Source organism: Sapajus apella, unplaced genomic scaffold (assembly GCF_009761245.1).
Source record: "Sapajus apella isolate SASKATOON/1434 unplaced genomic scaffold, GSC_monkey_1.0 scaffold164, whole genome shotgun sequence".
Lineage (NCBI taxonomy): Eukaryota > Metazoa > Chordata > Mammalia > Primates > Cebidae > Sapajus > Sapajus apella.
Genome location: NW_022437104.1, coordinates 622,712 through 635,136, shown reverse-complemented (window position 1 = coordinate 635,136; position 12,425 = coordinate 622,712). Strand labels below are relative to the sequence as shown.

Genomic DNA, 12,425 nt, shown 5'->3' with positions numbered 1-12,425 from the left:
ATGACTATTCATGCTCCTTCACCATTCTGGTGTTCCATTTTCTTATATTAACATGTCTTTCATAGCATTTTATACTTTTCCAACTATTCACACATTGATTATCAAAACAGCCATGTTGGAGGTCAGATAATATCCCAAATGGGAACTGAGTGAGGTAAAGAAAGTTGAATCTTTTTACTTTGTAATTTTTCTTTTTTACTTTAGACTTTTAATTTTAGTATTGGTTTTGTACCATCTTGGTGATTCATTTTTCCAGTTTCAAAGCTTAATTAAGTATTCTTCCCAACTTTCAGAGACCTCACTTCGAATGTCTTCTAATTTTATTATAGCGTAATTGGTTCTCTTAAAATTTTATTTTATGTGCTTGATCATTGTGGTTTGATGGTGAACTCAGCATAATTCTTTTGTCTTTCTTCATTGCCAGGAGTCCAGTGTATTCCACAACGAGCAGCACTTCTGAAATCCATGTTGAATTTCCTCAAGAAGGCCATCCAAGACCCTGCTTTCTCAGATGGCATACGGCATGGTATTTGATTCCAGATAACTTTTTTTTGAGGACATTTTACTCTCTGAAAGATTGGTTCTTTTCATACTATTCTGGCACCTGTTGTTTTACAAGGCAATCTTTGGTAAAGGCCATGCCATTTCCAATGGCTTTTAGTTGTTTTGTGTCACTTTTCCTATACATGAGGGTTGCTTAGCTATTTTCATAATGATTTACCCTTTGTTTCCCCTTTTCCAGGTTTTGACTCTGTGCTCAATTCCACCTTACTACCCCTCTGACTCACAGTGTTTGTGTTCTTTTTTTTTTAAACCCTTGTTAGAAAGCCTATTGCATGGACAAAGAACAAATAATAAAATAGGAGGAGACAACTAGGGGGCATTAGATTAGAATTAACACAGGATTTGAGGACCACCGTGTGATGATACGTAACACATCACTTCATTATCCCCACTCCTCACAGCTTTCCAGATTAATCATAATCATATTCTCATTCATGTTTACTTTTCTCTTAGTGATGGATGGTTCTCTGCCTACCTCCCTGAAACACATCATCAGCAATGCAGAATACTATGGCCCATCACTCTTCCTCTTAGGTAAGTGGAGTTGATAGTTGGCTATACCAAATTGGGATAACCTGGCAGAGCTCTCTCTCTCTGTGTATTTACTTAACTTATTTTTGAGACAGAGTCTCACTCTGTTGCCCAGGCTGGAGTGCAGTGATGCGATCTCGGCTCACTGCATCCTCCGCCTCCCAGGTTCAAGTAAATCTCCTGCCTTAGCCTCCCGAGTAGCTGGGATTACAGGCACCTGCCACCACGCCCGGCTAAGTTTTGTATTTTTAGTAGAGATGGGGTTTTGCCACATTGTCCAGACTGGTCTTGATTTCCTGACCTCAAGGATCCACCCGCCTCAGCCTCCCAAAGTGCTGGGGCGTGAGCTACTGTGCCCGGTCTCTCTTTGTTTTATATCCTTGCAGGATTTTACTATTCACATTTGTCTTCTGTCCAGGTAGGTATCTGTCTTACTGGTGATGAAATAAAGAAAAGTCAGAATTCGGTTTTAAGTAAATACACATTTTCTGAATGCCAAATATACCTTCTATAAGTAGTACATTTGTAATAAGTAGCATTATCATACATTTGGCTTATCTATGGTGTACTTGCATTTCAAGTGTGATTTTAAAAAACATGTCTTTATTCAGTGGTTAGTACCTAACTGTGGTCCGAGAAATCCAGTGGGAATAGTTTCCATTTTCAGAGTCGAATGTCAGATCTGCAAACTGTAGCATAGATAATTGTTTTGCACTATGGAAAATGCTGCTTTGGAGGCTCTGGGTACGTAGTAGTCATTTATGGAAACACCTGCATTTTGACATTGGCATTGTGAATATTGTTGTTAAATTCTCAGTTTTATTAATAGGCACTTACTGAGTACCATAGTTATTTCAGGCAGTATGCTAAATACGTAGACTTCTAGAATTCTTAAAACTCTAAAGGAATTTAGTAGGAGATGTGGAAATAGGGAAAATCTCCTGTAGCAAGCATTGTGTTTTAAAGTTTGGGGTGTGGAGGAGACTAATTTTGGCTACTACAATTTAGATACTTCTTTGCCTCCATGCTGAAGAAATTCAGGGTTTTTGTATGTTAGCCTTGTAGTCTTTGATCTTGCAAAATTCACTTATTATTACATATTTGTTTTGTTAGGATATTCTACATAATCTTGTCATCTGCAAATGCAGTTTTTACTTCTTTCTTTATGGTCTTTGTGCCCTTTTTTGTCTTGATAACATTAGCAAAGATTTCCGATGCAATGCTGGATAGAAATGAGAATGGGCCTCTTTGCTTTGTTCCTGAACATAGAAGGAAAAGCATTTAATATTTTACCGTTAAGAATGAGGTTAACAGAGGTTTTTGTGTTGACGGTTTTGTTTATTTTATCAGGTTAAAGAAGTTTTCTTGTGGTATACCACTCTACCACGCTGTGTAAAATCTCCCTGCCAAGGTTAGGTTCAGATGGCAAAATTCAAACAATAGTTCTTTGGTATGATTTATTTTTTTTAACAATTTGTTTCACAGGTGGGGAAGTCTCAAGGACAGGGGCAAGGAGAATGGCTCTCTCTTCTGGGAGAAGGTCCAGAACAGAGAGAGAAAGAAAAGGACAGACATTTTTGAATAACTGGGAAGCTTAAAAGAGGCAGCAGTTGCCATTGACAGGGATATTATTTAAAAGAGAGGCAGCAAGAGGACATATATGCTTTGGTGCTGGGGTTGATGGTGAGGAGCAGGTGAGCCCCATGAGGATGATGCCAGAAGTGAGGGACACAGGCAGGAAATGAGACTTACAGCACTAAATCAAAGGTCAGTGAAGGTCCAGCTTCCTTCCCTATGGTTTTCTTAATTCATCCCTGACATTTAAGTTAGCATAGCAACTTCCCATGTTTCCTGTAGATCCACTTGTACTTGAGAGAGACCAAATCTGCAAAGCCAACGCAAAATAATTATACTAGCCGTTGTTATTTTAGCTCCCTCAATGATAGTACAGGGCCTTTCACTCCAGGCAGAAGGAGATGGCCCAGGAAAGACATCAGGGATATGTATGTCTGAGAACTTCTTGGAGTATTTTAATAATATAATTGGCTATTTGGATTTGTTTTATTTGTTGAACTATTCTGGATACCTTTTCTGTATTATTGGTCTTGCAGCACTTTTCTGTATTATTGATCATGCAACAGGAGGTCCCTTTAAGGCACAAGGACTACCTTGAAATGCCAGTAGGTAGTTTCATGCCAATCTGTTATTGACTCTCAATAGTAACTAAATTGCTTTGTCCCTCATTGAGGTCTTCTAAGACTTGAACTGTTTGCTTAATGTGGTCTGCCAGGAGTTAAAACATGTCTGGGTAACCTCTATGAGTTGAGCCTGTGTTACAGAATTGGAAATATCTAAACTTGTGCCCATTACACCAAAGATTCTGATGAGGCCCAGAATAGGTAAAAAGTGTTCCCTTTTGTGGTAAGACTTAATAAAACAGCTAGATTTTCTAGTTGAATTTGAGATGCTCTGGGCACTAAATGTCCATAGTACACAGGTCAGCTTGTATGGATAGAAGGGAACAAGATAGCTGAATAGAATGTATAACCCTGCCAAGCAGGAGTTGTGACACAGAAGAATCAGTAGCCCAGGATTTTGGAAGGTGGAGGTTCTAGGGGGCAAATTTATATCAGGGTGGACATTCGAGGATAAAATAGTCTCAACAAGGGGGCATCATTTTATGTACTATCAGTTGGTGGCAGAGGCTAGGAAAGACATGAAATCCATAAGGGGGAATCTAATGAGGAAACACCGAGTGAGGTCACGACATCCTGCTTATAATTTCACACTCAAACCCACTAAATAAAATATTCTGACTCCGTCTCTCTCACGTGTCCAACCTCTGGCTCTTTTATGCCACATTTAGCCACCTGTAATTAACTTCCCCAATTCCCCTCTTTTCTTTCTCACCTCCTGCCTTACCCCTCATGTTATCTGTTGGGGTCTGTTTGTAGCCGATGCTAACATCATCATGCTTATGATTGACCACTTAACCAGAGAGTGTAGCAAGTAGTCAATATGAGTATTGAAATCTTCCAAGGGAGCAAGATTTAGTTTTATAAGTAGTTGCCTGGGCTAGGGCACTTTTTAATATTGCTGGAGGTTTAGTATGTAGGTGGCATTCTCTGTTATTATTATATAGATAATATCTATCAGGTTGAGTGAGGGAAGCAGGAAATACAGGTAGTGACTGGAATAGTGAAAGTGGAGTATGGGCACGCTTGTTAGGGTTGATGGGGTGGTGGAGTTATGATGGGTCAGATGAGGGCAGTTACAAGGGCAGTTAACATCTTGAGGGTGTCAGCATCAAGACTGGGACTGTCAGTTGTGCTGAAATCATCATCTAGGATGCTGTGGTATGCTGAATAAGTAGAAGCCCTGGGATCGCATTTGAGAAATTATTATAAAAGTAACAAGATCAGCATCCCTCTGCTTACAGAGTTTTAGAATAATTTCAGATAGGGAAGCTAGGGAGTGATTACACCCAAACAACTGGGATCACAGCATGGGCAGAAAGGAACCCAAGAAGTTTGACATTGAGCTGGAGTAGTAGTATCCCAAACCCAGACCATGAGCCAAATGAGGTAGAGACAGACCAACCAGAGCCAGAATATTCCACGAAGATATTTTCAGGCCTGTGGTGCACAGACTTTGGCATGCTGAAAGTGCCAGTTTATTATGGAAGTCACAGCCATTGCCATCCCATATCCTGCAATAGCCTCCCATTCAATACCTCTGTAATAAGGTGGATCCAGAACTAGCTTCCTGTCTAAGAATGTTGGTACTAGGAACTAACTTAAGATTTTCTTTTCCTCTTTGGAAGAACCATACAGTTGTATTTGTGGGCCCAGGCAGACACCAAGACCTTCATTTCCTACGAAGAGAGATCTCCAGCTAGCAATCCTTTAAAGCCATCATATTAGGAAAGGACTTTGGCAGAGACCTTCTGTGTAGTCTTGGAGGGTGAGGGCCCTCAATTTTCTGTGGGTCCTATTCTGTTTCAGTGTAGTTGCCTGTTCACCCTGGATTGCACCAAAATCAAATGAGGAGAAGGTGTTAAGTGAGGGGGATTCTGTTTGGCTATTATAGACTCATAGATGGAAAATGTCTTGTTTTGTAAGTTTAATTGAATAAGCCATTATGTCTCTGTTGGGCCTGCTGTCTGTAAACGGTTAAACAAATGGGCTGGGCACTGAGTCACACCTATAATCCCAGCACTTTGGGATGCTGAGACAGGCAGATTGCTTGAGCCCAGGAGTTTGAGACTAGCTTGGGCAACATGGTGAAATCCTGTCTGTACAAAAAAAATTAAAAAGTTAGCGGGGGCATGGTGGTGCGCTACTCAAGAAGCTGAGGTGGGAGGATCACTTGAGCCCACGAGGTTAAGGCTCCAGTAAGCTATAATTGTGCCACTGGACTCCAGCCTGGGGAACAGCGTGAGAAATTGTCTCAAAAAAAAGGAAACTCCAAGGTGATACCTTGTTTTAAAAGGCCCATGCCCAGACTGAATGAGCAGTAAAGTGTGTACCCTGGTCAGAGTCATTGTTACAGGAAGCCCAAAGGGAACTAACGCTCACTGAGGACTATGATAGTGGTGTTGGCAGGAATGATAAGCCAAGAATAGGTCTGTATAACAATCAGTTGTGAGGGCATAGCGATTTGTGCCAGCAGACTGGGGCAATGGCCCAATAAAATTGATTTGCCAATGTGAAAAGGAGTGTTCACCTTTGGTATGGTGAGCTCCCATTGGTTATGATGCTAATGGCAAGACAGGGTACAAAGAACATATTGGGATGCTAGGGTTTGAGTGTGGCTAGTGGCATGGGGATGCAGTGGCATTTGGGTCCAAGGACTGTGATGACCTTCAGCCTGCCTTTACTCCTTTCTTTCTCCTCATCATTTTTTTCTTTCTTGTGTGTGTAACCCTTGACTTTCCAAACTCTCTTGGATTCGTTTTCAGTTCTGTTGAAGTACATCCATGGGTAATTTTTAAGGTGTTAGACTTTTCTTTCAGAAGTTGGTGCTGTTTCTTCATTGTATTCTAATGCTACATTATTGTAGATAACCGTGGTGCCAGACTGGTTCTTATTCTTATCTGAATATAGTTTCCTGCTTCTCGAAATTTTTTTCCTATTTCTCTTGATTCCTTTTAACTTATATATTCTCTCCTGGAAACCCTAATTACCTTTTTTTCCTTTCTTAGTTGCTTGGTTCCACACAGAGCTGATTGCTTTGTATGTGTGTATACCCTTTAATTCTAATTCTTGGTTATCATTTTGTATAAGGTTCCCAGTGCAGAGTGGCGTTGCGACCTCTTAATAAAATAACAGGTTTGATGTCTTAGTGATTGCTAATAGAATACTAATTTCAGTTTTTAGATACTCAATTTTAGTAACTCTATAGAATTCATACATTTGTACAATGTCAACGGAGGAGAGTGTTATAATAGAAACCCAAAAAAGGACTTAAAAGTTTTCAGAAGTTTATAGCCCGTGAGGAATTCCAAAGACCATTGGAAACTGTTGGTCCCCACTAGTTGCTATACATCTGCCAGTCCACTAGCATTTGGGATAAATGAGCGACCCTGTATTCACCGTCTTGAATAGAAAATCCCCTGGTTTCTTTTAGATCCTAAGCATCACCATAAACAAGTTTGTTCTATATACGTGGTTTATGGGTGTTGTATATATATTTTCCTCTTTGTCAGGTTTTTAAATTAAAGCTATTGTAGTCTTATGAGTTGGGAAGCCGTGTATTCGTTGTTCCTAGAAGGTTTAATAAAATTGTTGACTTGGTGCTTCTCTGTTACCTGGAATTTTTTTTTTTTTTTTTTTTTTTACTTAAAAAAATTCTAGACTGGGAATGGTGGCTTGCGCCTGTAATCCCAGTACTTTGGGTGACTGAGGTGGGCAGATCACCTGAGGTTAGGAGTTTGAGACCAATTTGGCCAACCTGGTGAAACTCCCATCTCTACTAAAAATACAAAAATTAGCCAGGCATGGTGCACCCTTGTAATCCCCACCTACTCAGGAGGCTGAGGCAGGAGAATCACTTGAACCCAGGAGGCGGAGGCTGCAGTGAGCCAAGATTGCACCACTGACTCCAACCTGGGCGACAGAGCCGAGATTCCATATCCGAGAAAAAAAAAATTTATTAGGGTTATTGGTCTAGTCTGCTTTGCTGTCGCTTCCTGAGAGTTGATTTTTATGACATTTTCTTATGAAACTATACATTTCACTTGTTGACGTACACTTTATAGAAATTATTCTATAATATAGTTAAATCTTTCTCATTCCTAGTGTATATTACTGTTCTTTTTTCTAATTTATATTATTGCTTTATTTTCCATAGGTTTATAAGCTTTTCCAGTGTCTTCATGGAGCTAGATGTTAGCTTTGTTTGTGCTTTTTGCTTTCGATTTCACTGAATTCTTTTTTCTGTTAATTCTTCATAGCTCGTTGGTTACTTTTTAATAAATGCATTAATGCTGTAATACTTCCTCTGGAGTAGAGTTTTTCCCTTGTTCCAGAAGCTTTAGTAGTTATTGCTGCACATTTTTAAATATTATAATGTCAAAAACTGGTCAGATGAATACTCAAGGACTCTTATATTGCTGATGGTAGTTTAAAATTGTTGAATAACCTTTGTCGAAGGCAGTTTATTTTCATCATTTACGCTTGCATTTGCTTTAACCCAGCAAACCCACATCATAGATTTTTTTTTTTCCAGTTAAAAGCAGACAAAAAAGGATTTATGTTTAGATTTATCAATTTTCACAATTGAAGCCTAGTTTATATACATGTGATACACATATATAATGGAATAGTAGGCAGCCATTCAAAATGAATGGGTTGTTGGGTCGGGAGAGAACGTTATATGGTATGACAATTGTGGGTGAAAAGCAGAATATACAAAACAATGTAACCTCATTTATGTAAAACTGTGTCCATAAAAATCTTGAAAGGTAGTCACTAGATTCTTTATAGTGATGAATCTCTGATGGAGCAGTATCAGGATCTTTAATTTCATAGTAAGCACAAGAGTTTAAATTGCTTTACATTGAGTATATATTTGTTTTTTAAGTTTTTGGTGTTTTGATTTCAATTCCTGTGAGGAATCTCTCAGTTTCCATATTTTCTCATCTTTTTTTTAGCTACTGAAGTGGTGACTGTGTTTGTATTTCAAGAACCATCACTGCTCTCCTCACTCCAGGATAATGGATTGACAGATGTCATGCTGCATGCACTGCTTATCAAAGATGTAAGTCTTTACTGCTACTCTTTAAAGAATGTCTTATGGCATGAAAATCCTATCTCTTCTCTTTTTAGTGTTGAATCTAATTGGGACCTGGTTGTCAAAATTCCTTCTATCTCAGCTTGATACCCATGGCTGGATTTTCCTAACATTGACACTCTTCAATGCATTCAAGCTCACTTTGCCTTCTCTCCAGGTTCCTGCTACCCGTGAAGTCCTTGGCTCCCTCCCGAATGTATTCAGCGCACTCTGCTTGAATGCCCGAGGTCTTCAGTCTTTTGTTCAGTGTCAGCCTTTTGAACGCCTCTTCAAAGTTCTTCTGTCTCCAGATTACCTCCCGGCCATGCGGAGGAGGAGGAGTTCTGATCCCCTTGGTAAGTTGTTAGGATTTACTTTAAAATAGAAAATTGATTTAGTTTGCAAGGAAACTCTTCCTTGATCTCTTTTCATCATTTCACTGGTTAGGTGTGCTAAGTTTAAAGGGAATTACCACCATACATTCTATTATAGGTTGGAAGGAATACGTCATCTTTAGCTTCTCTGCTCATAATATTCCATGCTTCTCAACAGTTCACCATTGTATTGTCATGGTACTGGTAGAAAACAGGTATTAAGAAGCAATGGTAGATTTCTGGGTTCACCATCTAGTCTGCAGCAATAAGAAATATAGAGTTCTGAGGTGTTCATCTGGTAATCTGATATTCTGATGTCCAGCTCTCTAAGATAACAACACATGAATAGATTTTTTTACTCAGTATGCTTGAGACCAGATCACTGAGAGATTATTAGCGAGAAGGTAGGACTCCAGAAAGGTTACAGTTGTCAAAAATGTGCTTTGTACTTTCAGCCACCACTGTAGCATTTAGACACTATCATTCTTAAGTGGAGCAGCCAGAGGGTTAATAGTTTGTGTGTCTTTCTTCTCTCTCACTCTAGTTTAGACCTCGACAGCAGAGATTGCCAGAGTAGGGTGCAGCACACATAGTTACTTTAGAATATGTTTACTAAACTGATTCCTTTCCTTTTCCCCATGATTTGGGGGTTGGGGCTAGGTGTAATTCATTCAAGAAGTTGTGGCATTAGAAAATCACAACCAAAAAAAAATAGAAAAAAGAAAATCAAAACAGCCTGGTCTGGCGCAGTGGCACACACCTAGCATGTTGGGAGGCTGAAGTGGGCAGATCACTGGAGCTCAGAAGTTTGAGACCAGCCTGGGGAATGGGGCAAAACCCTGTCTCTACAAAAAGTACAAAAATTTCGCCAGGCGTGGTACTGCACACCTGTAGTTCCAGCTACTTGGAAGGCTGAGGTGGGAGGAATGCCTGTTCCCAGGAGGTCGAGGATATAGTGAGCCAAGATCGTGATGCTGCACTCCAGCCTCAGTGACATAAAGTCTTTAAAGAAAATCATAACCAGGCTCAGTTTCTTCTTTCTACCTTTTGTTGGTACAGAAAAGGAAACAACCTCTATTTTCTTCAGTCTTTCTAACGGTTCATTTTTTTTTTTTTTTTTTAAACCTTAAGGGGATACTGCATCCAACCTGGGGAGTGCTGTCGATGAGCTCATGAGACATCAGCCCACCCTTAAAACAGATGCAACGACTGCCATCATCAAGGTAGAAAGTGATAAGGATGTGACCATGAGCATGAGAGAGCAGAGAAGGGGAATGTTTTAGAAAAGATTTGGTCTACTGGAGATCATTAGGATCCTCGGACTCTGGCAATAAGAGCATTATGTCTGCGTCATTGTTACCATGTTCTTAGGCTATTCCTTTGTTTAAAAAAAAAAAAAAAAGGTTGTCATTTTAGTTCATCTTAGAAAGAAGTCTCTGTTAAGAGTCTTTTAGGCTGGGCATGGTGGTTCACGCCTGTAATCTTAGTGCTTTGAGAGGCTGAGGCTGGTGGATCGCTTGATGCCAGGAGTTCAAGACCAGTCTGGGCCACATGCTAAAGCACCATCTCTATGAAAAATACAAAAATTAGCCGAGCGTGGTGGCAGGTGCCTGTAGTCACAGCTACTCTGGAGCCTGAGGCAGGAGAATCACTTGAACACGGGAGGCGGAGGTTGTAGTGAGCCGAGATCATGCTGCTGCAAGACTCTGTCTCAAAAAAAAAAAAAAAAAGTTTTTAAGATAGAGAATTGTATTACTTAAAAAAATTTCCCATTTAATGTAAACCTCTACATAATAATTTCTTTTATACATGATATGGATAAACAGACATGGCTTAGATTCAATTTGTAAAAGCCTATTGCCCTTTCTAGTCTCTGTTGATCCCTGTGGTTGCCCCCCAACCCACCTTATTAGCCCTGCCAGCTTCCTTTTAGAGTTGTTGTTGAAACTAGTATATGAGTTCATGGTATTTGGCGAATTGGGACAGGGAGTCAGAATCCTCAGTCACTTAAACCGTCATGTGACCCTCAACAAATTATTTAACTGTGTAGCACTTATATTCCCTTGTTTATAAAATGGAATTAATGAACATATTCTGTGAATGATGTATATAACATGTATATGAAGTGTTTGGGCAAATATACAACACACAGAAAATCCTCTAAATATGTTAGCTGTGCCCCTCTCCCCATTCCTTAATTACGAATAAGTAATCTTATTTCCTGTGCCTTTCAGTTACTTGAAGAAATCTGTAATCTTGGAAGAGACCCCAAATACATCTGTCAGAAGCCATCAATCCAGAAGGCAGATGGCACTGCCACTGCTCCTCCCCCGAGGTCTAATCATGCCGCAGAAGAAGCCTCTAGTGAGGATGAGGAGGAAGAGGAAGTACAGGCCATGCAAAGCTTTAATTCCACCCAGCAAAGTGAAACTGAGCCTAATCAGCAGTAAGTGTTTACAAAACAGATCTTCTAGCCATGTATTCTTGGGCATGTTACCACCTCTCTATGTCTTAGTGAACACTTTCATCTATAAAAAGTGAGAGAGATCATTTTAAGGTTCTTACTGGCTCTAAGAGTATAATAGTCTTCCCTTTTTTGACCCTGTGTGTCATGTGTGCTTTGGTATTTAATTGTATTGGTTGCCTTAGGAAGTGATCTTTCTTAAAGGCTGTTGATGAAAGTGAATCAGAATTTGGTCTGTCAAGTTAATGGGCTTTACACAAAGACCTTATTTTCCCTTTGTTGATTTGATATTCTACATCATTGCTTGATTTTTTTCAGGCACGTATGTAATACAGTGTACTTTTGAAGCTTGTCTCCTAAGAAGTCCTTAAGGGGTGTGTGAGGATTTGTTGTTGCTCGTTGTTTTTATTTTCGTTACTGTCCGTTCGTTTTAGATAAATTACAAGGCTTTGGAATTTGCTGTATGACTGTAAACAGTCACAGTATGTTTTTCTTCTCATTTCTTTATATTTTAGGTTTGTTGTACATAAGAATTGACTGCCTAAATGGAAGCAGGGATATTGCTTAAAGGCTCCTGATTGGTAGGGGATAGTCCACCAGGCTCTTTGAACAGTATTCACATACAGGGGATGAACTGTAACTTTTAATCACCTGCATGCTGAAAGTGGGAGGTATCCTTCTGGACAGTCATACGTTTGCTCGTTTAATGGGCGCTCTTTTAGTGTGTAGGTAAGTCATTTTGAGAAAAGTTTGAGCATTTTAGGCGCAGATATGAATGCATTTGAGCTGGTCCTGAAGGGTACCTTGGGACTTAAGGTGGAAGAGACAACAGGAGCAAAGGCCTAGAATCCAAAACCAGTATGTTCTCTTGGAACTCTAGGTAGTAATGAGCCTGTGGGTATCAAGTGCTTTAAGGAGAGGCATTAACTACTAAGTATCTTGCTTTGTTGAACAGATACCTTTCCCTGTATGAGAAGGCAAACCTACCTTCATTCTAGCAATATCTTTTGTTCTCTTTTAAATGTGCTTTTTCTGGAAAAAAAAGTGACCTTTTTTTTTGTAGATGAGTCTTAGTGCTTCCTTTGTCACACCCTTGATTGTCAGCAACCCCACTTGAGTGGGGTTCCTTTTCCTGGCTACAAATAAGGAAAAATTTTAAGATGAGGTGGTGGTGGTTTTGAGTCAAGCTTATATATGTTCATGTGCATGTGACTTCATTA

General features: G+C 39.7%; 1 protein-coding gene across 19 annotated transcripts in view; it reads left to right on the top strand.

Annotated features, from left to right (window-relative positions):
• Nucleotides 1–12,425, top strand: part of HUWE1 (HECT, UBA and WWE domain containing E3 ubiquitin protein ligase 1) — a 157,352-nt gene that overhangs the window by 66,970 nt on the left and 77,957 nt on the right. For all 19 annotated transcript variants that reach the window (XM_032267008.1, XM_032267005.1, XM_032266995.1 and 16 more), the window contains 6 exons: nucleotides 425–526; nucleotides 1,018–1,098; nucleotides 8,249–8,355; nucleotides 8,546–8,723; nucleotides 9,873–9,964; nucleotides 10,976–11,187. In XM_032267008.1, coding sequence (XP_032122899.1) covers nucleotides 425–526; nucleotides 1,018–1,098; nucleotides 8,249–8,355; nucleotides 8,546–8,723; nucleotides 9,873–9,964; nucleotides 10,976–11,187 — 772 coding nt within the window. The remainder of the gene's footprint in view (nucleotides 1–424; nucleotides 527–1,017; nucleotides 1,099–8,248; nucleotides 8,356–8,545; nucleotides 8,724–9,872; nucleotides 9,965–10,975; nucleotides 11,188–12,425) is intronic.